This window comes from Trachemys scripta, chromosome 4 (genome assembly GCF_013100865.1).
Source record: "Trachemys scripta elegans isolate TJP31775 chromosome 4, CAS_Tse_1.0, whole genome shotgun sequence".
Lineage (NCBI taxonomy): Eukaryota > Metazoa > Chordata > Testudines > Emydidae > Trachemys > Trachemys scripta.
The window spans coordinates 106,642,061-106,669,465 of record NC_048301.1 but is presented as its reverse complement, the minus strand read 5'-3'; the positions used below and the strand labels follow the sequence as shown (position 1 = coordinate 106,669,465).

The following is a 27,405-nucleotide window of genomic DNA, read 5'->3' as shown; positions in this document are numbered from 1 at the left end:
TCTCCTCATATGGCTGTTGTTTCATACCCCTAATAATTTTTGTTGCCCTTTTCTGAATCTTTTCCAATTCCAATATATCTTTTTTGAGATGGGGTGACCATATCTGCATGCAGTATTCAAGATGTGGGCATATCATGAATATATATGGATCTCTTCTTTCCAATGTCCATGGTTCCAGAAACAAGCCCTCCTTTACTGAATGTATCTGCTTTCTGCTCTGACATTCTCTGTGTTGTAGAGCTAAGCAATGCAATGTGGCCTGCTTCAGCCTACTTTCCATTCTGGAAACTGAGTTCCCTGTAAGTTGTTTTGCCTATGCAGCAGACTGGGCTTCGTTGCAAATGCACTGAGGTGAGGGGGGCACAGCAAAAAACAAGCAGTTGTACACCTTTCTAAATTGGTAAACCAAGCAATAACCTTCCCTCTCATCTGTGGGAGACCTTCCTTGTTCCCTGGGTCACTGCCACTATAAGACAGAATGTGGGTTGAAGTTTCAATAACTACTGAGTTATCTTCTTGCCAAATTGGCCTAACTTCCCAGCTGTAATAAATGTTAGTTGCTCTGCTTGATGGTAATAATGCAGATCCCATGAATGGTAATTGGTGTCCTTTGTGTGTGCCAACTATGTTGCAGTGAAGTTACTCTTACTAGGCAACAAATAGATTTTCTGTGTTTCTAGGTTCTGGGTGTGTTTTTAAGAAAACTTGTTTTGGCATTAGAAAGAGGCTACTGTATGCTAGCGGACAAAAGGGCTGCCAATCAAGGGCATCTGGTTGAAGGACTGAACTCTTGACCACCATTATAGGAGACTGCAAATAGCTGATGATGTCCTAAAGCAACTATGCTGAAACAAACTAAAAAAACAAAACAAAACTGGGGCAGCATTTGGAAACCTTGTCATGCAGAGTTAAAATGAGACTTTCTCAATGTATTTTTCCCACCCTGGAAATTCAAAACCAGTATGTCTTATAAACACAATCTTCAGTTTTAAAAATCAGTGACCTGAACCATTTATATTTGAGTTTAATTTGACTTCACCTGAGACAGGCTTCCTGGCAACAATTTGGAGTTGACTTTGCTAGAAAATTAGGCTGCTTAAGACTCTTATCTTGATACATCTTTAACTAATATGACTTTGTAGTCGGTTTAGACATGGACAACATGTGTTCGGTGTTTGTTCCAACTGCTCAGGGCTAAACCTTTCCTGCGATCAGCAGACAAGTTGTTACGCTACCTGCGTGCTGTCTATGCTGGTTGTGAAGTCGTGTTCTGCATCATATGAATTGGGTTATAGCTTCCTAGGGAAGACAAGCTCCTTGTGCTGTATTTGAAGAGTTGATGAAAAAATAGGTACTGCTTAAAAGGATTGTCTTGAGGTTTTAGTAGAGATTTCTGTTGACTAAAGCTTTATACAACTTTCTAGTTTAGACTGCCTTGACTATTCTGGTGTATAGTCGTGGTAAAACCCAATAATTCTGAGGTAATTACATTGGTCTAAAAGTGTGTTTTTATCAGTATAGTTATTTCTATAAGGAAAGAGGAATAAACTATAAAAGGATAAGCACCTTTATACAGGTATAACTACATCCACACTAGAAATTGTACTGGTGAAACTAGATTGGTTAAAAATCATATCTCTAAGTGAATTCATTAGTTTTGTGTATATAGATTAGACCTAAGGAGCAATCACAGAGCCATTTCTGAATCCTCACCCTGTAAATATGTAATTAACAACAAAATAGCAATTGGGGAAAGGTTTTAAATGATTGAGCCAAAAATAAGGCTGGAATTTTTTCAACAGACCGTAAGGGAGATAAATGTCCAAATCTCACTTAAATTCAATGGAATCTGGGTGCCTAACTCTCTTGGACTCCTGAGAATACCAGCCTATCCGCACATATATTTTAATTAAAGCAAAATACCTCCATTCTCAGCCTAGGTCAGTACAATGTTGTCTTGTAGCAAGCCACCTTTCTGTGTCAGTGGAATCTTAACTACCTGTATCGCATATTAGAGCTGGTCCAAAAATAGGAAGTACATTTTGCCAAGTAATTCTTATTTTCTCAATTGTTTCATGGAAAAACTTTTGAAATTGTACAGATGCTTATTTGGGGGATTTCCCTCTTTCTTCCTCTTTTCGTTTTTGCTACTGGAAAATGGCCAGGGGCAAAAACTGGAGTTCTGACTCTTCAACACTGAGAATTTTCAGTTTTCATTTCTTCTCAGAAATTAAACTTCACAAAAACAAAGTGGAGTGTGTGGTTTTTAAGGCTGTCTGTTTGGAATGAGAAATTCCAGCCAGCTCGCTAGCCTGTGCATAGGCACAGAAGGTAGAAGCAGGTATCAAATTTCCCTTTGGGGTGAAACATACCAGTCCTATATTAGCTATGCAGAAATATTCCCCCTTTATGGTAACCTCACTAGGGAAGTGGAAATAGCTGCATGCTTACCCTGTGTGAGCTCACTCCCTAAGCCTGGTGACTATGGAGATGCAAACAACTGTGAACATTAAAAGCAAAACGAACAAACCACTCCCAAAATAGCCAGAAAAACCAGATCTCAATGTAATGCTGCTTAATATTTACAAAAAACCCCCAAAACAATCAAAACAAACCCATGTGTTAAACCTGAGCAGCGATCAAAAATAAATGCAATACAATGTCAGAAAGCCATGGAAAGTGCGGAGGAGCCTCCATCTTGGATTTATCCATGTTTCCTACAGTGCTTGAGAACTGATGGGTTGAAAAAATAAACCCAATCGTAAGGCCTTGCCAAGGCATGCTTTGGCCATACCTCTGCTAGGACATCCCTAGTGCATTGTATTGGGGCTTGGTTAGGTTTGAGAAGACTGAAAGCTCCAGAGAGAGAGCTCAGAGGGTGAGCACATGCCAGCAGTTCTTCTTGGATCCTCAAGCTACTCTGGCGGTGTGTGCATGCACTACGGATATGTATACTACAGATATGTAGTGTACAGTCCTCAACCCCCTAAAGCCCTCAGCATAAGGCTGCTGTCTGTGAAGGATTTTATGTATATTTTTCTCATGTTTGGCCTCCATGCTGCAGGAAAATCTGGCTATAAAAGGCACTTTCCTGCTCAGAACTCAGGCAGCACCTTGGAGGAGGCCTGAGAGAGAGCTTGTTGCCGAGGTGGAATCCAGCTGGCTTCACTTGAGCTGCCACCCTGATGCAGTCCTGTTAAAATTCTTGGGTTCCTCAGGTGTCTTGTGGTGGAGTAGGCTCGACTCTAACATGGTGGTGATCTTCGTCATTGGTTTGGAAGCCAGCTCCTTCAGTTTCCGGGCATCAAAACGTGGTCTGTGGAGAAGGGGCAAGCGGCGCCGGAATGAGAATCCCTCCTCTTTCCTTATCCCTTTTTCTTCCTCTTGTTGCTTTCTCCTCTTGAGGGCTGTCATCTGATATAAAATGGCGTCCCACATTTTGGTGGCCCTTGATTTAATCAGCCTGTTGTCTTCACTGGCATTACCTTGAGAGCCTTCTGCTTTACTTCCTGCTTCCTCCTGTTCAGGCTTGGCTGGCTTGGTTTCTGGGAATTGGGGCCCCTCGGGTTCCACTGTCAAGTGCTTCTTGAGGCGAGACCATCCGCTAAGCTTGGTTGTAAGAGGTCTGGCCTTCTCCACAGATGGTGGTGGAGACTCAGCTTTGGGGAACGGACTGGCACTGGGAATGGTGGATGTTGGCTGTGGTGGAATGACCAGATCTTCCTTTGCTTCTGTGGAGAAAGCCCTTGTGTTGTCAGCTGGCTCTGTGGCCTCTTGCTTCTGAGCTGTAGGGGGAGTCATTGGCCTTAGGCTTTTGCTGTGTGGCTCAGGAAGTTCAGGAACCCACTCTGTTCTGGATCTTGCTGTGGCACTTCCTGGGGTTTCTGGTCTACTGAATTGGGGATCCAGCATCTGAGGACTGGGGAAAGCAGTCCCAACAAGCTCTCTGGGAGTTGAAGACTTAAGGGTCTTGTAGGGGGGCTCTGCTGTCATGGTGGGAAGCATGGGGTCCTTTGATTTTGGAGTAGCAGCTCCAGTCTCATCAGCATTCAGAGTGATTGGTGCCAGCCCTGCAGGTGGCTCTGAGTGGCTTTTGCCAGTATGGTCTGCCAAAGGCTGCCTGTCCTCACTGCTGAGAACTGTAGACGACTGGTCTGGTAAGGGGGTCTTTGCTCTGGGTGCCTGCACACTATGGACACGCGCATGCACTTTGGTGACATGAGTAACCTCCACTTGGGCTTCTATGACAGGTGAGATGGAAACAGGAGGGTCAGGGAAAACAAATACACAATGTGCCTGTGGAGAAGGTAGCTGGGTGGGCGTGTCTGGTTTTGTCTCCCCTTTTGGTTGCCATGGGGACTGCCTGTGCACAGGGGATGCTGCTGGAGAGACAGAGAGCTTGAGGTGTTCCGAGATTCTCCTCTGCTCGGTTACTTTGAACGTGAATGGCTTGGCCTTGGGGAAAGGGGATGAGACATGGTGGATGACTGGCTTGATGGAGAACCGGGGAGGGAGGCGGATGGTGATGTGCGTCGATGTTTCTGGGGTCTTCAGCGGAGATGAGCGCTCGCTGTGCTCTAGGTCTGGGCTGGCCTCGCTCACTGGGGAGAGGTTGGACCGGAACGATTTGGCTTGCTGGGAGGCTAGTGGTGCATTCTTCTTTGCAACTTTCTTCAAGAGTCTCTGGAGCCTTAGATTGTCCTTCCCGGGTTTCGGTAGTATAGAAGGGGGTAGAATCTGTGGATGGAGGGATGCTGGCTCATAAGGTGGTGTTACAGTGATCAGCATTTTAACCCCCTGAAATGAAACACAAAAAGCTTAGAGTTGACATCAGCAACTGATCTGCTTAACCCTGTGCATGCTCCTGGGCTGTTCGTGCCTGCCATGGGGCCACAAAGATGGGTCTGCTATCAGCAAACCCTAAACATCTGTCTGTAGAACTTCCAAGTGCTGTCCCAGGGGGGTCTGGTCTGTTTCAGAAGCAATGCTTTATCTGGGAGAGGGAGGAACATCGTACTGGTGCTTTTACCTCCTGCCTTCTCAATACAACCAGTGTCTAATGGATATTTCTCCACATCACTCTCACACAACAGAAGGGCATGCGTGACCACCAGTTTAGGGCTATGGGTCAGGATTTGAGATGTTAGTAGATTGTTAGAAGTGGGGCTGCTGAGAGCCATTGAACCAAACTGTAAACCTTGTATATGATGGAAACCACTTCAAGCTGGGGATGCAGCAGCACGCCTTGTTCCAGCACCTGTGATTAGAAGCTTGCCAAGCATCTATCCTCAGACTGCCTGATGCTAGCAAGTCCCGTGCTGCCTCAAACACTAAAATGCATTTTCCTTCCTACTCCCACAACCAGGGCTGGCTCCAGGGTTTTGGCTGCCCCAAGCAGCGCCTCTCCCCCTCCAAAAGCTGCGATCGTGATCTGCTGCGGCAATTCGGCGGAAGGTCCTTCGCTCCGAGCAGGAGTGAGGGACCGTCCGCTGAATAGCTGGATGTGCCGCCCCTCTCTGAAGTGGCTGCCCCAAGCACCTGCTTGGTAAGCTGGTGCCTGGATTCGGCCCTGCCCACAACCCTGGCAATAAAAATTAGCTCTAATTTTAGCCTTTAGGTCACATGGTATTGCTAGTTCCTTCAACTCTGCATCAAACAAGATCCCTTGCTCTGAGCTGTCTGAAATCCCAGTCTGAACTCTGCAGCTGGAACCATGTCTACAAAACTTTCTTTTGAGTTTCCCCTAGATTACACCCAGGCACTCTCAGAGGCTGGCAATGCCCTAAACTGTGTGAACCTCCACTGCCCCAGCTCTCTTCCCATCCTCACCCTGGGCTGCAACTTCTGTGACCCTGTCTAGAAACAAAAGAAGTTCTTCATGACAGATTATTGCTGCTTTGTGTAGAGATTACCAGCAGAGGCAGCCACAGGAGTTGAGCAAAGAGTGGGAAGCCTATGCTGGGGTAGGGAGTGAGGGCGACCACCTGGCTTATTCCATCTATCGCTCCATGACACAGACTTCAGCTCCCAAGTGTCACAGATTAAACTTTTCCTCCAGTTATCGCCAGCTTCACAGTTGCTGAGCTGGCTTGGCTAAGAAGTGAGGCACAAGAGAATGAATCCGTCAACTCCCACTGCTGGATGGTGTCAAGTGTCCTGAAAGAAGGAATGAGTGGGAGGAGGCTGAGAGCGTTCATTGGGGCTGTCAGGTGCTCTGCTCCTTTTCGGCAACTGCCAAGCTTATGCCAGCTTCTTGTTTGTGGTAGGTAAAATTCTAGTTTTGGGCCACGGAGTCCTAACTCCCCTAGTCCCGGCCCTTGTGGAAGGTGATGCAGTATGCCACATCGATGTCTCTAGAGGTGCAAGCTTTAGTTCACTTGTAAACTACTCTGAGCAAAACCCTTTGATTGGTAGAACAGATGTTTCCACTTCAATGCACAGGAGGCTTAAACAGCCTTTGGCTGCCTTTGCAATCTGTCTTTCAGCACTGGCTAACTACTCCTGCTGGGAGGCTGGCCTTTTGCTTGCTTGCTACAGAAATTCCTGGCAGGCAGAGTGGTGGAGAAAAGGGAGGGCTAAAGCAAAATCTAAAGTTAAAGGCTCTCTACTTCCCCACAGGCTCCAGTTGCCACCCTAATTCCAGCAGAATGTCAGCAGGAAATATTGTCACTGCACAGCTGGGGTTGTTCTCTAGGGTGTAAGTATGGTGACCAGAGAGCAAATATGAAAAATTGGGACAGGGAGTAGGGGGTAATAGGAGCCTATATAAGAGAGACCCCAAAATCAGGCCTGTCCTATAAAATCAGGACATCTGGTCACCCTAGGAATAAGGGGTGTGGTGCCTTGTCAGCATAGGCAAAAGGCAATTGCTTTGTGTGTGTGCCCGCATATGCGGAAAGCCGCACAGCATTTTGTGAGGAAGCCTTGAAGGGGACTTGTGTATGTGAGATGGCAACTGCTGGAAGTTCGAAGCAGCTGATCACTTTTAAGCAAAGGTTAGAATTAGGCGTAGTTCTATTCCAAGAGCAGTTCTTACGTGTGAAACTCACTTGACCGAAGAGGGCTAGAAATCCCATTCCCCACTGTTATGTTAGAACAGATTCTCCTGCTGGAAGGTTCCACCAGAACACTACTTTTGTTAAAATTCAGAACACACAAGAACCCCGAAACAGAGAGACAGCTCCCTACAGCAGAGAGGTACAACTTGCTCCGCCTTCCTGTACACTGTCTGGCTGAGGACCCTGCTGGAACACTTTGCTATGGAGCCCAGGGGCACAGGGTCTGGAGGCATAGAGGCTGCCCGAAGCCCAAGCGCTACCGGCTTCACGGTTTGCCGGGCAGCCTCCAGACCCTGCGACCCCAGCTGGGCGCTTCCCCTCCCGGGCTCCAGCTGCGCTAGGGAAGCGCCGGCCAGGGGCACAGGGTCTGGGGGCTGCCCGGCAAACCACGAAGCCGGTAGCGCTCGGGCAGCCCTTTCCGCGTGGCTGGGAGTGGGAGGGAGGAGGGGGCGGAGTTGGGGTGGGGCTGGGGGTGGGAAATGGGCGGGGCCAGGACCCCGTGGAGGGTCCTCTTTTTTTATTTAAGTATGGTAACCCTAGTTAGATTTTATATAAATCTTCTTATGGCCAGCAGTTGACAGAACTCTAGCTGGCTAAAATATTGCCTGCTGAGCTAAAAACAGAGGCATTTCTTGCTGTTTAGACTGACTTGGGGCTCTTCTGTTTCCTGGTGCCAGTGGCTGACTCTGAAGCTAGAAAGCTTTGTTTGAAGCATCGCTGTATAAATGGCACAAGGATCACCACTCTCCGAAAAGGAACCAAAATGCCACTTTAGCTTTTAATGGCTTGTGAAGTGGAGGGGGACAGGGACATGGGAGGCACCAGCCTTTGTTTTGTGTAGCTATACAAAACAAACTGATCTAAGCAAAAGGAGGCAGGTGGAAACACACCTCCCTTCCAATAGTGTGACACCTCACGGTAGAGTTGACAACTTTCCCTATGCCTCAACCCCTGAAAGTGATGTCTAGGCCATAGGAATTGCTACACAGGATGAGAGCAGTGCCTCATCTAGTCCTGTATCTGTCTAATCCTTGCAGCTGTTTCAGAAGAAGGTGCCAGGTTCCCTGCAGCTGGGAGGTAATCAGTCCAGTGTGAAAGTCTTACTCCCAATACTTAGAAGCTGGCTTATATACTGAAGCATCTGGGTTCATATCACTTCCAATGCACTTGATCTTTATTTTTTAAAGATCCTTGCTATTAGAACTCTGAATATTCTTGTTTATCCATGTAAATGTCCAATACTTTTTTTGAATCCCGCTAAATCCTTGGTCTTGGTGATACCACGTGGCAATGGAGTCCACAGACGGATTCTGGCAGAATGGGAGTGATACCTATCATCACTTTCAAATTTGCCGCCTTTGTTTCATAGATTTTTGGGGGGTTGAGGGACGACGACATGTTTGTGTCATGAGATCTACCTTCTGTGTCTCCTCCTCAGAGTTGCATGCTTTTTGGGGAGCTCTCTCCTGGAGCAATCTGTCCTCTCATTAGGAATACCTTCCCCCCCCCCCCCCCCAGCTGTGTTTTGTAACAATAGGAGAGCAAAGAAAGATGGATTGCTTTGCTTGGTCTTATTGACTGCAGTGGATATTTAAAAGGATTCATTATAAAACTGAGGGGGAATGAACTGCTCAAAGAACCCAAATAGCTTGTGAAGCTTCAGGAAAAGCAAGTGAAATTGAGACTAAGTCCATGGGATTCTTAAAGTGTTCATGCTGATGCACAACCTGAAACCTGCCTGGTCTTGGGATCCCTCTTATGCTGCTCTACTGTGCTTAGAGAGAAGCTTTAATCAAACCTAGTCTCTAGTTTGACCTTTAAACAGGGGAAGTATCCGTGTGGAAGAGTCATTAACTTCAAGATGGAGAAGTAATTTGGGATGCTGGAATGACCGCACAGAATCAGCTGTTCTTTGCGGAAGAATGAGCTAAGGGAACTTGATACTTGTGTTGCTGCAGCTGGTCACTAAGGGAAAGCTTTGCTTTAGTATTTTTCTTGGGCTCAGAGGGGAAGACTGGGGCAGCATCACCTCTAGCATCTAAACGACTCCTAGGGTCGAGGTGACTGCATTGAAATGCATCTCTCTCTGCCAGGGTAACATGACCTGTTCAGGACCCTTGCTGCTGTGTATGGTCTCCTGCCTGTTGCTGATCGCCTCACGTCACAGTAACAGAGCAGCAGAATCCAGAGGCCTTGAGAGTGATTTGATGTCTTCTCAGACGTTCTAGGCTACCATTCTGGGTTGCAAGCAGCTCCTGTACACTTGCTGAACCAGGGTATAGGGGCTGTAAACCCCGGAGGAACACTCAAAAGATACATGGGGGAGGAAGCATCTTGGGCTGTCTGTCTGTCTATAGCCCAGATGATCACTCTCACTATCTACTATAGTAAGTTTGTCCTTTGTTCTGTTTTTCTTTTACAGCAGAGCTTGGTCCTGGCTAGATGCAACCCTGTACTCAACGCTGATGCTTCCTCTGCTATAAGGGAGATCACTGAAGGATGTCTTTCTCCCAGTCCCTGGTGGGCAACTTCTCTTTGCTCCAGAACAGCCTGGCTGTATCCTCGGGTGGGAGCATCACCCCACGCTGCTTTCATGTGGATGAAAGGAACATAATCAGCTGGCTATTGTTCCTCACTTTAACTTTCTAAATGACTCTTTGCTGTTTTGTATTTGGCTCCTCTGGGCCCTTCTGTTTCCATGCTGGAGATGGGAGGCACTTTGGCCCTCTCTAATCTCTTGAACATACAAGGAGAAGGATCTGCCAACTTGCCTAATCAAGCAGGGGGTAGAAGGTGTCTCAATAACCAATGAGAAACCTCCAGCTACTAACTCTTTGGGAGTAGGAGGGATAAGGCTGAACAGAAAAAGATTAATGGGTGTGGTGGTGAAGCAGGGGGAATGCTCAACAGAGAAGGCTGGTGGACTGATTCTTAGAACCACCTGTACTCAGGCCTCCATAATCCGGTGGAGCCACAACTGTATTGGCAACCTAGACCGTGTCGTATGTTTCAAAGAAACACCATGTTCTTTAAGTGGGGAAAACTTCCCTCCTGTTTGTTTTTCCATCTCTTCGCCTGTGCCTCTTCTGCTGTGAACTTTAATACGAGGTGGGGAAAACCTATATGACTGACCCTATCCTCTGCCTTTGTGTGGCTGTCCAGGCCAGGTTAGTCTATTCCAGTTGAATACAAGATTCCAATCCAGACTTTTCTAATTCTACAGCTGTTTCCATACTGAGGTGGTCCCTTCATCTATCAATCACCGTGCCAGTCTCTTCCAGACTGACTGTCCCATGTGAACAGTGGCAGCTCAGACTTGGGGTTTGAGCCCATGCAGTAGCTCTTGCCTTTTGATCTCCGCTGATGAGTCTGAGGGTTCCTTTTCCATTTGCTACATACTCAAACCCACTGAGCTAATCTTTTTAACATGAGCCCCAGTTGAGCTGTGTGAAGTATTCCTATCAAAGTGCATCAGCAAACATTGGCCTGTGCTCCTGTGTGTGGACTGTGTTGGTGCAGCTTGGAAACCAGCAATCTTCACCACTTTTCTTCACCCATTGGAGCTGCCTAGGTAGAAGGGTGTTCTGGGGAGGTAGGGGCTTGTTGTAGGGGTGGGGAGCTTAGTAAACCTCAGACCTCCACAGTAACAGACAGGATTTGGTTTGCTCCCAGTCCCTGCAAACTAACTCTCCCGGGTCAATTTGTCAACTCCTTCATGTCCTCTAGCCCACAGTCTTTGGCACATCCCTGATCTCCTCTCATTAAAAATGTTTCTGTTCTTCCCCCTGCAGCTTGCTTCTGTTCTCCTCAGATAGGAATCCCTGCCTTATGGGGCCTCTCTCATCCCTCAGTTTGCTTTCTGCTTTAATTGATTCTGTCCTGGATTTATTTTTGTGTGAGCATTTAATAAAACGTCTGAGGAAGATATTGTAACAATTGTGGTTCTGAGGGTTTCATTAATGGTCAAAATGGTCCAGTTCATACAACAAAGTTGTTTCCAAAGTCTCCACCTGCCCGGCTACAGCAACATGTTGGGAGAAGCAAAATTTCCCAGGTTCTCTGAAATGAAGAGAGCAGAAACCCAGCAAATACTAGTGGGTTTAGGAAAAGATCCTGCCACTGAAAGTTTTCTGTGGTAGGAGCATTTCTGACTTTCACTGGTAGTGGGGAAGTGGGTGAGTAAAATGATCTGTAAATGATCAGATACCATTTAGGGAGTGAATAAAAGACTGTGGCTGTAGCATAGAGAATTGCTTTCTTAAAAACTAGACCTCTAGAAGGAGCAGAAAGCAAAGCTGGTTCTCCATCCACAGAGATGGTCATGATCAGTTCTTTGGCTGAAATGCAGAAATTTAACTGTGTAAATCTAATTTTGGAAAACATTGCGCACCCAGCTCTAGGTTTAGTGTACTGGTGGCATCACTTCACAGGAAGCCAAAGCAGCACTGAAGGACAGCATGAGGCTGGTATATGTAAATGCCCTGGCTGTCAGTATTTGGAACCATCTGAAGACCATGTTGCCAAACCCACTACAAAGGCCACTATGCCAAAGTTAATCAGCCTTAATAGCCCTACCTCCCTGGCAGTTTCTGTACCACCCTCTGTATGTACAGGCAGAAGCTGTGCAGTGCTATCCTTACCTATGCTATCCAATAATGGTTGGAAAAAGGCCAGTCTTCTCTTCAGTTATGTCCTCTGTTTGCAGTACCTCCATAGAAGCCTGAAACTAGAAGTCTTTCCAGCATTGTCTTAGCTAAAACTGTTTTTTAATCTGGAGAAGGGACTGCCTCTGCCCTGACACACCCTTATCCTTTTAATAAAGCTTGGCATTAAGATGCTGCTTTCATCAGAGCACTGAACTTATCTGTAGGAATCTCAAGCTGGCACCTTGCCCAACATTCAATTCTGTTTTGGAGTGGTAGGGACGCAGGGAGACATCTTTTATGTGCCAGCACCATGGATTTCATAGCAAAACTCTGAAAGATCTGTATGACATGGGCTCTCTTTAGCAAGACTTACACGCTGGCATATTCACCTTCCCTCCCACACACTTGGGCCCAGATTCACAAAGGTACAAATGGCCACTGGGATCATTGGAAGTTAGTGCCCAATTACCCCTCTGACCCAAGACTCCATGGCCCAGATTCAAGTCACAACTGGTCTCAGTAGAAACAACTATCATGGTCAAGGTGCTGGCTTCAATGGAGATAGCGAACAGACTTCATAGCTTCTTCTGTAACCCACACACCTGGGTGTGGTGTTCTGTCCCACTTCTGCCAACAGACCTCGGTCGTCAGCAGGCAGGATCGAACCGGGGACCTCTGTAGCTTAGTGCATGAGCCTCTAGGGCATGAGCTAAAAGTCAACTGGCCTTTAGCTCATGTGGTAGAAGCTCATGCACTAAGCTCCATGTGCCCCAGGTTTGATCCTGCCTGCTGATGACCGGGGTCTATTGGCATTATAAGTGGGGCATTTTATCTCTCTTGCTCTCTAAGTGGTCTTGGTGCCACCAGATGGGACAGAACACTACACCCAGAAAGTGTGTGTTACGCTTCCTCTGGAGCATTTCTATCTCTAGTGATGGGGAGGGAGAAAGAAGATCCAGGAAAAACTGGGCCTGAATACTCTCTGGTTGCTTTCAGGAACTACCTGAAACTGGGAATTTTTCCATACTTCATTTAACTTTCATACTCGCTAGAACGCCTCTCCCCAGGGCTGCAGTATGGATATGTAGCTAGCATTGGTAGTGGTGGAAGCCAGCTCCCAAGGTCACTGAGAAGTAGGCAAAGGACTTGAAGGCAGATGGGGGGCCTATAATGTTCTATGTGATCCTGATGTGAAACTCAGCGAAGCCCAAGAAGCTGCCTAAGGCTACCAGACCTGTACAGTAGTGAGTGAATGGAAGCAGGGTGGGAAACACTCTCTGCACTCTCCTCCTCACATCTCGCCCCTGAACACAATCCCCCTCCCCAGGGGAGGAAGTAACTTAAAGGACTTACCGGTATGCCAGAGTTCTGAGTGGGGGCGGGGCCTCAACTAGAAAAGGCAGGGAGCCCCAGGGCCTTTAAATCACCCCGGAGCTACCAGCTGCAGAGGTGACTGGGAGCCCCGGGGCTCAGGGGCAAATGAAAGGGCCAGGGGCTCCGGCTGCTGTGGACTGGTCCCCACTGACTTTTATTGGAGTAATGGTGACAGAATGGGCCCTTCTGTCACATGTACCTCTTCCATAAAATGAAACTGTTCCCCATCTAGCTAGATATTGATATAGCCTTGGTCACTGTAGCAGCTGAGATCCTCACAGACATTAATGAATTCATCCTAATAACCCTGGTGATGTAGCAGAGTAGTATCTCCTTTTTATAAAGGGGAAACTGAGGCACAGCTTAACTGACTTTCTTAAAGTCATGCAGGCAATCTATGCTGGGAGCTGAATTGAGATGGCTCAGGTTTTAGTCCAGTGCCTTAACTGCAAGACCATCCTTCCTCCTCTTGTGCTGCTTTAACATTTCCAAGCAAGATTCCCCTGGAATGCTGTCAGGTGAGGCTTGAATCAAACCCTAGGCTCTGAATGCCACACCTGGAATGTGAGACCTCCAGATCTGAACTCTGGACTGAGCCGGTGAGTGTAATGAAAAGGATACTGATCACTTCAGTGCCGCTTTCTTGAAACAAATCTAGCACTTTTGGTGAGCAATGCTAAAATAACAAGTGTGTGTGATTAAAAATTGCACTGAAACGTGTTATAGTTTCAGCCTTTACAGCAGTGTTTAAAATGGTAGACTAAAAAGCTGATGAAAAGAATTTGAGAAAATCCTCAAGTATTCACTACTTCCAGGGCTTGCTCTGCTTAAAGACTGAAGGCTGGATTTCAACTAGCTTCTGTTTCTAGCTGTAAAATAATTGTAGGTGCAGTTTTGTGACTGCACTTATGCGTGCCCACAATTCACATAGTGAAGAGTCTGACTGAAAGCCCCTTGAAATGGACAGATTCCCACGGACTTCAATGGGCTTTGGATCAGGCTATTAGTGAACAGCCAAAAGCAGAGGAATTAGGTAGATTTGGAAGTTAAATTAATTGTGGGGTGGTTGTTTTTTTTTTTTTTTTTTTTTAAATTGCACTTGTACCCTCTGGAAATGGAAGCTGGTGTCTGAAAATCTGGTCTGAATGTCAGGTTTTCCTCCTTGGAAATATTAGTGGAACTCCCACAGATAATGGACTAGTACTGGATAAGTGTTTTGAAAACTCTCAGAGCAAGTATACTGACATATCATCCTCTTTTGTTGGGTCTAAGAATCTAAGTATCCACCACTGGAATAAACTTTTTTCCTCCTAGCTGTATAAAGAGTGGGTCTGACATTGGCCAAAAATATATATAATAAAGAATTAATAGATTTTTTTTTTTTTTTTTTTTTTTTTTAGGCTAGAGGAGACCACTGTTATCTAGTCTGACCACCTGAATTACACAGGTTTTAGAACAGGCCTGCACAACTCATAAAGTGGCGAGGGCCATATTACTCCAAAGAAAACAGCTGAGGGCCGAAACCCTCCGAGAGCTGCCAACCCCGCCCCAGCACCACCCAAAACACAACACTGCGCCACAAAAACACCCCCCCCCAGTGCTGCCGAAACACCCCCCCTTTCCCCTAGCACCACCTGCCGCGCGGAAACAAACCCTCCTTTCCCAGCGTCACCCCACCAAAACAGCAGTATTGAACCTTGGTAATTTTATAGCGGGCCCCAAAGGTAGTATAATTAAGGTAAAAGAAAAATGTCTTTTTGCTAGAAGTAGAATAAGATCTCCCCCCCCCACACACACTTTGTAATCAATTGCCCTGTTGAATGAATGAGGTGTGAATGAGGAAGGTGTGGAAGGCAGGCACCTCCAGACAGCTGCAACACTTGGAGAGGGCAGGGCTGGGCCGGCTCTAGGATTTTTGCCGCTCCAAGCAAAAAAAATTTTGGCCGCTCCCCCCCCCCCGCTTTTTTTTCGTGCCCCTCTGCCCCCGGCCCTGCCGCAACTCCACCCCTTCTGAACCCCTTCTCCAAATCCCCAGCCCTGCCTCCTCCCCCGGTGTGCTGCATTTCCCCCCCACCATTGCTTCCTGCGGGCCCCCCGTGACCTCCCGCCCTAGCTCACCTCCGCTCCGCCTGCTCCCCCTGGTGTGCTGCTGCTCCGCTTCAGGCGAGGGAGGGCGGAGAAGTGGAACAGTGGTGCGTTCAGGGGAGCAGGCAGAGCGGAGGTGAGCTAGGGTCGGGGAAAGCAGGAAGTAACGGGGGGGATAGAGGAACCGCTCCCCGGTCCAGCTCACCTCCGCTCCACCACCGTCGCCTCCTCCGAGTGCCCGCCGCTCGGCTTCTCCTCCCTCCCTCCCAGCCTTGCTGCGCGAAATAGCGGTTTTGCGTGCGGCAAGCCTGGAAGGGAGGGGGGAGAAGCGGAACGGCAGCGCTTTTAGGGGAACAGGTGGAGCAGAGGTGAGCTAGGGTGGGGGGGTGCAGGAACCACTCCCCGCTCCAGCTCACCTCCGCTCCACCACCGCCGCCTCCCCCGAGTACCCCGCCGCTCGGCTTGTCCTCCCTCCCAGCCTTGCTGCATGAAACAGCTGTTCCGCACGCGGCAAGCCTGGGAGGGAGGGGGGAGAAGCGGAGTGGCGGTGGCGCTCTCAGGGGAGCAGGTGGAGCGGAGGCAAGCTGGGGCGGTGGGGGCACTATTTCCCCATGCCCCGGAGTCGGCACCTATGATGGATGGTGCCAGAATGCCGCCCCTAGCAATGTGCCGCCCCAAGCACCTGCTTGTTTTGCTGGTGCCTGGAACTGGCCCTGGGAAAGGGGATGGGAGCCAGACCAGATCAGTAGAACAGGTCAGCCATCGATTTGCCGCTCACCTCCTCAACCCCCCTCCCCCGTCTCGCCGACTCACTCCCTGCCCATTTGCCTACTCACCCCCCCACGGGCCACACAGTGAGCCCACCTATTCAACCCCTGCGGGCCGCACAGTGAGCCCACGCGGGCCGCATACGTTCCCTGGGCCGCATGTTGTGCAGGCCTGGTTTAGAACTTCACCCAGTGACTCTTGCCTTGAGTTCACTAAAGGTTGTTTGAATAGTTGTGCTGTGGTTGAGCTGGAGCACATCTTTCAGAAAGACATCCAATCTTTGTTTAAAAACTCCAAGTGATGGAGGATTTGTAATGCTAAACAGTTTAAACTCTATTTTCTTTCTTTAAATAACAGGGTAAAAGACAGAGGGAAAACTTGTCACTCCAACCCAGGTCTCTGGCATTCATGCATGAATGGTTACAGATTACACAAGAATGAAAACAACTCTTCATCTCACAGTGTAATCAGATGTTTTATGAGGTTTGTAAAAACCTTGGGTAATTCAAGTTGATGTCCATCTTCTTAATGTTGCGTAACTCTGCACTGCCAGGTTTTGTCCAGAAGTAGCAGTAATGAAGTCTGTCTCTGTTATTTCTGGTTTTAATAAAACCAGCAACTATTAAGCATCAAGTCCAAGATTTAAGATCGTTATGGCATTGACTTCAATGGGAACAGGATTAGGCCCAGTTTGAATAAAGCATCCCTTGCAAGTTTCAAGTCTGACTTCTACACCAAAGAAGTTTGGATAAGCTTCAGACAAGTATGTGACCTTTCCATTCCAAACTGAAACATCAAGATTGCTGGAAGTTTGCCAGTCACTCAGCACTGGCTGGAATGTGAGAATACCCATGAATGGCTATTCCACTGCTGATCCTTCAACTTGCGCTCCTCATCTCTGGTTTACATAGGATGATGTTTTAGAAATTGGATCTAGCATTCTTCCTGTAGCTCGCTTGGAATTCATGCTTAACACTGGGTTGTGGTGATCAATTTATAGATGCACAGAGCCAGATCTTCAGTTGATCTAAATCAGCATAGCTTCATTGAAGTAAATAGACCTATGCTGAGGATCTGGCTCATGGATCTTAAGGCTACAAGTATCTTATATCACTACCTGCTTAACACGGGCCATAGAGTTTCACCCGGTGATTCTTGCATTGAGTCCAATAACTTATGGTTGAACTAGAGTATATCTTTGGGAAAGACATCCAGCTTTGATTTAAAGACACCAAGTGTTGGAGCATTTACCACATTCACTGGTTAATTACCTTCATTATTAAAAACGTAAGTCACTGTATTTCCATTTTGAATTTCAACTTGACTTCAACTTCCAGCTGGTGGATCTCGTAACACCTTTATCTGCTATATTAAAAAGCCCTCTAATATCAGATCTTCTCCCAGTGTGGGAACTCAGACTGTGATCGAGTTTCTTCTTAATAGTGACTTATATAAGAACGGAGATTCTGGGTCAGAGCAATGGTCCATCTAGCCCAGTGTCCTGTCTTCTGACAGTGGCCAATGCCTGGTGCTTCAGAGGGAATGAACAGAACAAGCAATCACTGAGTGATCCTTCCTCTGTCATCCATTTCCAGCTCCTGGCAGTCAGAGGCTAGGGACACCCAGAACATGGGGTTGAATCCCTAACCATCTTGGCTAATAGCTATTGATGGATCTATCCTCCATGAATTTATCTAATTCTTTTTGGACCCCTGTTATGGTTTTGGCCTTCACAACATCCCCTGGCAACGAGTTTCACAGGTTGACCATGCATTGTATGAAGTATTTCCTTTTGTTTGTTTTAAATCTGCTGCCTTTTAATTTCATTGGGTGGCCCCTGGTTCTTGTGTTATGTGAAGGAGTAAATAACACTCACTTTCTTCACACCATTCATGACCTCTATCATATTCCCCCCCCTTCGTCGTCTTTTTTCCAAACTGAAAAGTCTCAATCTTTTTAATCTCTCCTCATATGGAAGCTGTTTCATACCCTTAATAATTTTTGTTGTTGTTCTCTGTACTTTTTCCCGATTCTAATGTATCTTTTTGAGATGGGGTGACCAGAACTGCATGCAGTATTCAAGGTGTAGGCATACCATGGATTTATATAGAGTTAAATTATGATATTTAGTGTCTTATCTATCCCTTTCCTAATGGTTCCTAACATTGTTAGTTTTTTTGACTGCTGCTGCACATTGAGAAGACGCTTGTAGAGAACTATCCACAATGACTCCAAGATCTTTCTTGAGTGTTGACATCTAATTTAGACCCCATCGTTGTTTATATATAATTGTACATTAGAAAAAAATAATCCCATTACTTTGCATTTTTCACCATTTAATTTCATCTGCCATTTTTTTTGTCCAGTCACTGAGTTTTGTGAGATCCCCTTTTTAACTCTTCCCAGTTTGCTTTGGCCTTAACTATCTTGAGTAATATTGAATCGTCTGCAAATACTTTACTATTTACCCCTTTTTCCAGATTTATGAATATGTTGAACAACACTGGTCTCAGTACACATCGATAGTGTACACCACTATTTACCTCTCTCCGTTCTGAAAACTGACCATTTATTTTTACCCTTTGTTTCCTGTCTTTTAATCAGTTATTGATCCATGGGTGGACTTTCCCTCTTATCTCATGACTGCTTACTTTGCTTAAGGACCTTTTCAAAGGATTTCTGAAAGTCTAAATCTACTGGATCACCCTTGTCCACATGTTTGTTGACCCTCTCCCCCCTACCTCAATGAATTCTAATAGATTTGTGAGGCATGATTTCCCTTTACAAAAGCCGTTTTGACTCTTCTTCAACAAATCGTGTTCATCTATATGTATGATAGTCTGTTCTTTACTGCTTACAATAGTGTGTAGCTGATCTGCGACTAACAGCTGCAAATATCTTCATTGGCCAGTGATGGGACGCAAGATGGGAAAGGCTCTGAGTTACTACAGCGAATTCTTTCCCAGGTGTCTGGCTGGTGGGTCTTGCTCACATGTTCAGGGTCTAAATGATTGACATATTTGGGATCAGGAGAGAATTTTCTCTCAGGTCAGACTGGAAGAGATCCTGGGTTTTTTTGCTTTTCTCTGCAGCATGGAGCCCACCTGAGTCACTTGCAGCTTTAAACTAGCGTAAATGGCGGATTCTCTGTAACTTGAAGTCTTTAAATCATGATTTGAGGACTTCAATAACTCAGCCAGAGGTTAGGGGTCTATTTCAGGAGCAGGTGGGTGAGGTTCTGTGGCCTACAATGTGCAGGAGGTCAGATTAGATCAGTGGTTTTCAAACTGCGGGTTGCAACCCAGTACCGAGTCGTGGAATGTAAGGCACTAGGTTGCGGTGGCTCTGGTCAGCACCACTGATCGGGCCGTTAAAAGTCCTGTTGGCGGTGCTGCCCGGCGAAGGCAGGCTAGCTCCTACCTGTTCTGACATCATGCAGCACCCTGGAAGTGACCAGCAGCAGGTCCGGCTCCTATGTAGGGGGCCATGAGGCTCTGCGTGCTGCCCCCGCCCCGAGCACAGGCTCCACACTCCCAGTGGCCGGTAGCTGGGGGTGTGGGGGGTGGTGCCTGCGGGTAAGAGCTGCGTGGAGCTACTTGTGCACCTCTGCCTAGGAGCTGGACCTTCTGCTGGCTGCTTTTGGGGCACAGTGTGGTTCCAGGATAGGCAGGAAGCCTGTCTTAGTACTCCTGCTGTGCTGCTGACTGGGAGCCGGTCAAGGTAACCCCATGCCCCAATCCCCTGCCCCAGCCCTGAGCCCCCTCACAACCTGGAGCCCCCTCCTGCACTCCAAACCCCTCATCCCTGACCCCCCCAAGCCTGCACCACCAGCCCAGATCCCTGACCCCCTACAGCACCCCAACCCTCTGCCCCAGCCCTGAGCCCCTCCCACACCCTAAACCCCTCATCCCCAGCTCTGTTAGGTCGTGGGCATCAACAATTTTCTTCAACTGGGTCACCAGAAAAACAGTTAAAAAACCACTGAACTAGATGATCATGATGGTCCCTTCTGGCCTTAAAGTCTATGAGTCTATAGTTTTAACCAATTTGCCTGGTACTGAAGTTAGACCTACTAGCCTGTAATTGCCAAGATCACCTCTGGACCTTTTAAAAAAAAATTAAATAAACTAAATAGATTGAGCTTCTTAAATCACTCATTGCAAGGTGTGTTTTCCAGGCCATGAATCAGTCTTGTAGTTCTTTTCTGAACCTTCACCAGTTTTTCAACATCCTTTGACGTTATTGCCACTATATCCTAATACAATTATCTATATCAAACCATGAAGCACCAAAGTGAATAAATGAATCACGGTGCATCAGCCTATTGTAACAAATGGGAACAAAAATTAATCTAATGAACTTACATTTATCATTGATACTCACCTTGACTATCTCTTGCCTCCATCACTTGTTAGCTGGGCCCATAATGGCTGTGGTTTCAATTAACAAAATTAATGGACCACCCTTGTTTCAAGACTACAGATAGCGGAGTGCTCATTTTTCTTTGGGCCTTCATAGTTTGAGATGGCAGGTAAGTTACTAAAACATTGTATGGAAAGGGAACCGGTGACTTCTTGATATTTATAGTTCCAAATGAATCCAGGAGATTAGTGCTTCTAAATAAAACATCCTCTTTGACAGATGGAAAGTTCCATTGGCTAAACGTAGCATGAAGACCTACTATCAGGTAACACCATCACATGTCACTAGACTTTGCTTAGCAAGATTTGGCATCTAAGCTATTGTAAATTTCAAAGGCGGGTGATGGAGACCTGGTGCCAGGATGAATATTCTGGGATGGTCATGCTAGATGGGGAAGCCAATGTGGGGCTTTTTAAATTCACCTTTCAGAGCTGCTACTCTTCTCAGAGATCACAATCACAGAAGTGGGCTGTAGTCCACGAAAGCTTATGCTCTAATAAATTTGTTAGTCTCTAAGGTGCCACAAGTACTCCTGTTCTTTTAATCACAGAATGTTTCTTAGATGCAAGCATGAATCTGTGTGCTGGTTACTAATGTACCTGGAAAATGTGAGCTTGAATCTTGGCACTAGTGTATTGACATATATGGAACCTACTGTCCAGAGAGGCTGGAAGCTTGAATCTGACTGTACTGGGATGTGGATATTGCATTTCAAACAGAGGGGCATGTGTCCTGGCTCTATGCTATGTTGATTCTCCCTTAGAGGCTACAAATCCTGCCCTGTCACTAATATGCTAGCGTCTCTCCTGCTTCACTCAAAGGGCAGGCGCGAGACTCCTGGCATTAGCTGATGAGCATGGCATTCAGTATGTGGAGGAAAAGCTCGTGGCCATAGCAGAGACATAAGAAGGCAAATGGTGAGACCTAGACACAATCACAGTGGTAAGTGTCAAAAAAATTGTTGGTGACTGAAAAAGTGAAATACCAGGACAAAGGGCAGTCATTTCAAATAAAATGTGGTTAGAGAACCTCTCTGCTACCTATATCAACTCAATCCTAGGCTCACCAGGAGGGCAGCAACATCATTAACACAAGACACCTTCTCTCCACTCTTGGATAAAAGCCTCACGATGCTGCTGACAAATAACCACCCTGTCTTGTGCCTGCACTGACCACGTGAGTTGTCCAAAGTTTGTTGAGTTAATCTCTCCTCCATCTTTGCTATGCGTCTGGTGCTCTGGTGATCAATGGATAGTATTGTCCATTAGTCAGCAGAGAGTTCCTTTCAATCTCCCGTTCTCATGACATGATCTATTTGCTGTTGCTTTTGACTTTTCCACAGTCTGCAAGACACCTTTCACCTTGGTTTGCTCTTTTACACCTATGCTTCTCCACATAACCCTTTCTTCATATCCCAATATCCAAGTCAGAGCTGCCACACCAGCTTCTTGGAGAATGCTGTGCTTTTGCGACAGGTGCCTTGATTGGCAGCAAACAAGTATCAACGCAGACATCAGGTTAAATAGATGAATGAAAACCATTTTCAATAGTGAATAAACCTGGCAGAAGTGATTTTTCTGAGGTCCCCAAAGTAGCTTCAGAGTTCAATCAAACTAATTCTCTCTTGCTTGGTTTTAGAGCTGGTGAAACATGGCAGGATGACAGAATTCCTCTGCTTATCCAGCACTAACACCAGCAATCTGAGCTTCCTCATTTACTCCCCCTAAGCATTAATGTACCTCAAATTGGATTAACAGGAACCACTTCTAGGAGCAAGAGGATAGTTCATTTTCCATGTTCATTCAATCTGTGGCCTCTCTTCTGAGACTGACAGCAAGGGTAGCAATGGTGATGGCGGTGGCTTTATGTTCACTAGATCATCAACTCATTTCATGAAAATCACTAAAGAACCTTCAGGTGCTAACAACTACTGGCTTCGCCTGACCTGGTTCTAAAGGTGAAAGGCTCCATATTCTAGTGCCAGTCCTGTATCCATCCAGTCCTGTTATTTATTTTGGTGCATGCAAAAGAAGCAGCTAAAAATAAAATACAACTGAGAATATTAACAGAGTAACCAGCCACAATGGGCCAACACTTCAACTGGTGCATATTATCATAACTCCACTGACTTTTACAGAGCTAGGCTGATTTATACCAGTTTAGGATCTAGCCCTTTGTTTTCTCCTGCTGGACTTATAATCAGTGTAGATGATCAGCGTCCTTTGTTTATTCCTGCTGGTTAATGACCTTCTTGCTTTCTGCCTTTGCTGTGACATTTCGATAGCTAAACTTTCCTCTCGCATGCAAAAGCTGGACAAAAATCCCTGCTTCCAGGATTTCACATAACTCTCCTAAATTACTAGGGTGGGTGCCATTACATCTGGAACCTGAGAGCTGTGGGAATGGTGGGGAGCTGGTTGTAGTTCTAGAGTCTCACAGTGTATCTACCCAGCGCCATCTGTACTGGGGCAGCTCTATCTTACACCAACTGACCATGTTCCCCAGGGGATGATAGGCCAACTGGGGATTGCCGGAGCAGAGCACACACTGGCTGTGCCGTGTGCCCCTGTAGCAAAGTGAAACTCACCGGTGCAGAATCTCCTGCTGGTCATCTGGGAATTAGCTCTTTTCCAGTATATGGAGCACCCTCTGCAGGCCAGTGTCTCACCTTCCGCTGGCCCCGTGTCCCTACTGGACCCTGGTGCCCTTTACCTCGGGGTTCTTCCCCAGCAGTGCCCCCACACTCTGGGTCTCTCCTCCCAGGGGAACCCCCAACCCTCTAAACCCACCTTGTCTCAGTGGCTACTGCCAGTCAGCATCTAGCCCCCGCTCACTGGGGCAGACTGCAGTCTGTAATGGCCACTCATCATTGGCAATGGGTTAGGACCTGCTTCCTTTGCCTATTCCCAGGCTGTATCTCTGCAGCCCCAGTACCTTTGTAGGCCTTCAACAAGGCCTGCAGCCTGGGGTTTTACCAGGCTGGAGCTCCCCAGCGTCTATTCCCCAGCACTGCTCCAGTTCAGGTACCTTCCTCTCAAGCAGCTAGCTCTTCCCACTCCAGGGCTAGAGTGAGACTTCTCGCCTTCTGGCCCGGCAGCTCTTTTATAGGGCCAAGCCTGGCCCTGATTGGCTGCCTCCCAGCCTCTCCTTATTGGCTCTCCGCGCCAGCCCTCTCCAAGGACTGGCTTTTAACGCTTTCAGGGCCAGAGTGGGGTGTCCACCCCTCTACAGCCCCCTATACAGAGGTGGCAGAAAACTCCTAGAGGAGTTGGATATGCTCGCTGTTTACTAGCTGAGAGCTCCCCCTGTGCTGGGGGACTTCTCAGCTGTGGATGGCCTTGACTGCTTTCCAGCTCCTGTGTCATGAAAGCACACAAAGAAGCTGGAGAACAGTAGAGAATCTGTCCCTGAATGTTTATACTGGCCTGACGGGTGATATCTGTGCTCCAAGTAATCTAAAGAGCAAGGATTGTGAAATGTAAGGGAAATAGATCTCTCTTTATATCAGTGATGTCCTCTTCCCAGCATTTAGATAAGAATTCAGAAACACTGGACTCCATCTGTGAGATGAATAATTAATTTCAATAGGTCAGCTAATAGAGGGAACACATGGAAAGGTCTGATTCCAACTCCTACACACAGCAAGCATGTGAAGCAGTATATTCCTTATGGATACCCCTGACTAACCACTCTTGGCACTGTTCCCTATTGAAAGGAGGTGCAATGTTTGCTTAAGTTTATTCTATGGCTATTTTCCTACAGTCTATATATATATCTCAGGCACTGGTTCCTAATAAAAGGTGAAAATTGGTATCAGGTATCCTGCTCTGGAAGAAAAGTTTGTGTCATATAAAAATACACCAAACCCTCTCCATAAGGCTTGAGATAAGCAGCAAAATTGTCCTTTATCTAGGTTGTTTGTGACTCAAACATACACACATGAGATATAGTCACACCTACATTTGTTTTCCTTAATGTCATCTTATAGACAGATAGAGATGTGGTTTAACAAGCCACGTAGCTTGTCACAACCTCACTTAACTAAAGTCCCATAGATCTTAGACCCTAATGTAAGACTGGATATGAATGATCATCTTCCATTGTTTGGGGAATTAATTCATTAGCAAGTATAGGATAATTTGTTGCCAGTAGCTTATTCTTCATGTTGGTGATGGTGTACAGAGGCCAAGATGTTGTTCTTCAGGCAGTTCATGGATGATGCAAAGAATAGAGAGATGGGTGCAAGGAGCAAAGATGATGTGTGTAAGAAAGAGTGGATAGAACAAAAAGAAAGTATACAGAGCAGGCAATACAGAAAGCAGAGAGATGGTCAATGGGGAAAATACCATAGGTGATGTATGAAACAGATGCATGGAATCAAGAGATGAAACAAGAAATAGACACCTTGTACATGGATAACATATGGAGCAGATGGATGAACCATGAAACAAAAAGTCTAGATATATATGGTTATTATTATGAAGCAGGCATGAAGCATGAGCCAGAGATGATATGCAAAGAGAAGACAGAGAATGCATACCAACTACAGATGAGGCATGAGCCAGAGATATGATATAGTCATGATCCAGATGATCACAGAACAAATTGAGAATGCATGAATCAGCTAACTTCTCTTTCAGAGAGACGATGCCTGGTGCCAATTGATCATGTATGAAGAAACCTTTATCATGCTAGGAACCTTTAACATGCTAGGAACAGAAAGATCATGCATAGATTAGGATATGTTATGCATAGCACGATATGTATACATGAGCTACTCAGAGATGTGATCAGAGGGGTGTCATGAGAAAGCATATTGATAAGATGTTTCACAGAGCAGATGGACCACATTGGACCTGATCCTCCACCTGTTGAGTCAATGGGAGTTTTACTGTTGATTTTCAATGAGACTTGGATCAGAGCCACAGGGAACAGATACAGTAGATGATGCACGGAGTAGATACTATAGATGTTCAAAATGAAGCATGGAGCTGAGATTAGATGCATGGAGCATACAGGTGAGTCAAGAAGCAGAGAGATGATGCAGAGAGACACAGGATCAACAGTCCACCAAAAAAAATTGATGTGACAGGGGGCGTGGAGTGTTGGGTGACCTAGCTGTTAGCACACCTGTCCTCCAGCACCTTGTCTGTCGAAGGGGATGGGGAGACGGAGGCGCAGTTGGGGTGCCTGGTTCCTGCCACTAGACCGGAAATGACTTGGCCTCAACCCCTGTCTGGATATTTGCCCTTAAGTGGGGCTTGGTAGAGGGATTCACGCCCTCCCTCTCCACTGGGCCGCAGCCCAGGGTCTTGTGGGAAGTATCCCAGGCAGGATCCTCCCTGCAGGGAGTCTAAGTCTTCCACCATGGACTACTTCCTATCTATGTGCTCCTTCAGTTTGGGGTATGGCCCCTACAGTCCAAACACGCAATAGTTTAACAAAAGTGTTTGTCTCTCCTGTAGACTGTCCACCACCCTTTGCCTGGGCTTCTGAGCTCCTTTTAACTCCCTCCTCCAGCCAGAGCGTGCACAGCAGGCCAGACCTACCTGGGCCTAGTATTGCCTTTTAGCCCCTTTGGGCCCGGTGTGTGGTTTGTGTACCCCATGACAACCTAAATCAAAATGTTTGTTTTAACTGCCAAGCAAAAGGGAATCCTGGTTATTCAGGTGCCTCTAAGCTGGGTTGAAAGGCCCTTGCTTCCTTGCAGGTCATACATGGACAGCGAGACGAAGGCTTCCCATTTTTGCAAGATGCTCAGTTTGTTTCCACCGAAGGACTTAAAACAAACGAGCCAGATCCTCAGCTGATGGAGGCAATGGAGCTGCTCAGATTCATACCAGCCAAGGCAATAGATTTCCAGTTTTTCTCTTTTCACTTGGTTTTTGTTGGTGAAATCCAGTGAATTTTCCTTCTCTGCTTCCAAATAAGGGACTAGGCCAACTGACCGGAGACAGACACAGTGCAAGTAGGCACTGTACAGCTTTTGTCCTGTACAGAGCTCTACCAATGCACCTCAGTCCCTGAGCCCTCTACTGTAGAGTAGGACAAAATGCCATGTCAGCACTCAAGACAGACTATAATAGGCAAGCAGTTAGTCAAGTGAGACTAGCAAATACACTCCCTTAGACATTGCCAAACATGATACACAGTTCATAGAAAAGACGGGGAGAGGAAAATGTGGTATTCCCTTACATTATATCCATGAGCCACTATTTGATCAAAGGCAGTATTTCTTGGAGAAATGCCAGCCGTTCGATTGCCTAAGGGCAATGATCGAGCCAAATATAGCAAAAATGCTTAATGGTGCTGAAAATGCAGCAGAAATGTGTGTTCGTTGCATTAGTGCTTTCAGTGGCACTGTGAGAGGGAAAAAAACAACATTATATGTCCTAATACCTGTGCACCTTTGCTAGGGATTCCCCCATCTCAGCTGTGTGGGGTTTCCAACCCAACCCATACACTAGTCAGATTCCTTCTTCCCCTATGTGAATTACAGAATAATAGCACTGGGGACAGATGTGAGCCTTTTCCACATTTTAGCAAGAGCGCCCTCCTTTCCAGCAAACCCTCAAGAATCTTGTTTCAATATATTTTGGGGGAAGGGAGAGGGGAAGGGTAAAAAACAGCCTACGTCTAAAGAATGAAAAGCTCAAAACACAATTTTTGCTTTTGTACATTACCTGGTGAGTGCTGAGTGATGGTTAGAGGCTGCAGCTTGTTGTTCCCAGCTCCTTGTGCTTAAAAACCTGTCTGAACATCCTTGGTTTGGACTCTTCCCTTCCTACAAATGGCAGGGAGAGGGTGAAGGAATTGATCCATGATGCATGCCAAAAATAAAAGCAGCCCCACAGCTCCTGACCTAAACGTTTTCTCTGCTCTTACCGGCTGATAGCAAAGAGGGCTGCTAAAGCTGTCAGCCCCACTGGAGGGCATGGTCTATATTGCTGGGGACCCCTGCCAACGGGAGGTGCGGGGGGGGGGGGGGGGAGAGTGAGGTTGAAGCAGTGTGAAATGGAAACAATCTCACAAGGGTTGTATTAGGCACTGCA

General features: G+C 46.6%; 2 protein-coding genes across 5 annotated transcripts in view; one reads left to right on the top strand and one right to left on the bottom strand.

Moving 5' to 3' along the window:
- Positions 1-10,991, top strand: part of LSP1 (lymphocyte specific protein 1) — an 86,619-nt gene extending 75,628 nt beyond the window's left edge. For 3 of the 4 annotated variants that reach the window (XM_034770290.1, XM_034770286.1, XM_034770289.1), the window contains one exon: positions 9,481-10,991. The gene's annotated coding sequence lies outside the window, so the exon portion shown is untranslated. The remainder of the gene's footprint in view (positions 1-9,480) is intronic. The other variant, XM_034770287.1, reaches the window with a different exon arrangement.
- LOC117877310 (proline-rich protein 33-like) lies at positions 53-27,311 on the bottom strand. Its single transcript, XM_034770285.1, has 2 exons — positions 27,037-27,311; positions 53-4,797 (listed from the first exon to the last, which is right to left on the bottom strand). The coding sequence occupies exon 2, from the start codon at positions 4,786-4,788 to the stop codon at positions 3,166-3,168; it is 1,623 nt and encodes a 540-aa protein (XP_034626176.1). The 5' UTR covers positions 4,789-4,797; positions 27,037-27,311; the 3' UTR covers positions 53-3,165.
- Between the last annotated feature and the right edge of the window lie 94 nt (positions 27,312-27,405).

What these genes read in the sequence shown, in the direction of transcription:
- LOC117877310 (XM_034770285.1), bottom strand. Translation starts at nt 4,788, where the DNA reads ATGCTGATCACTGTAACACCACCTTATGAGCCAGCATCCCTCCATCCA.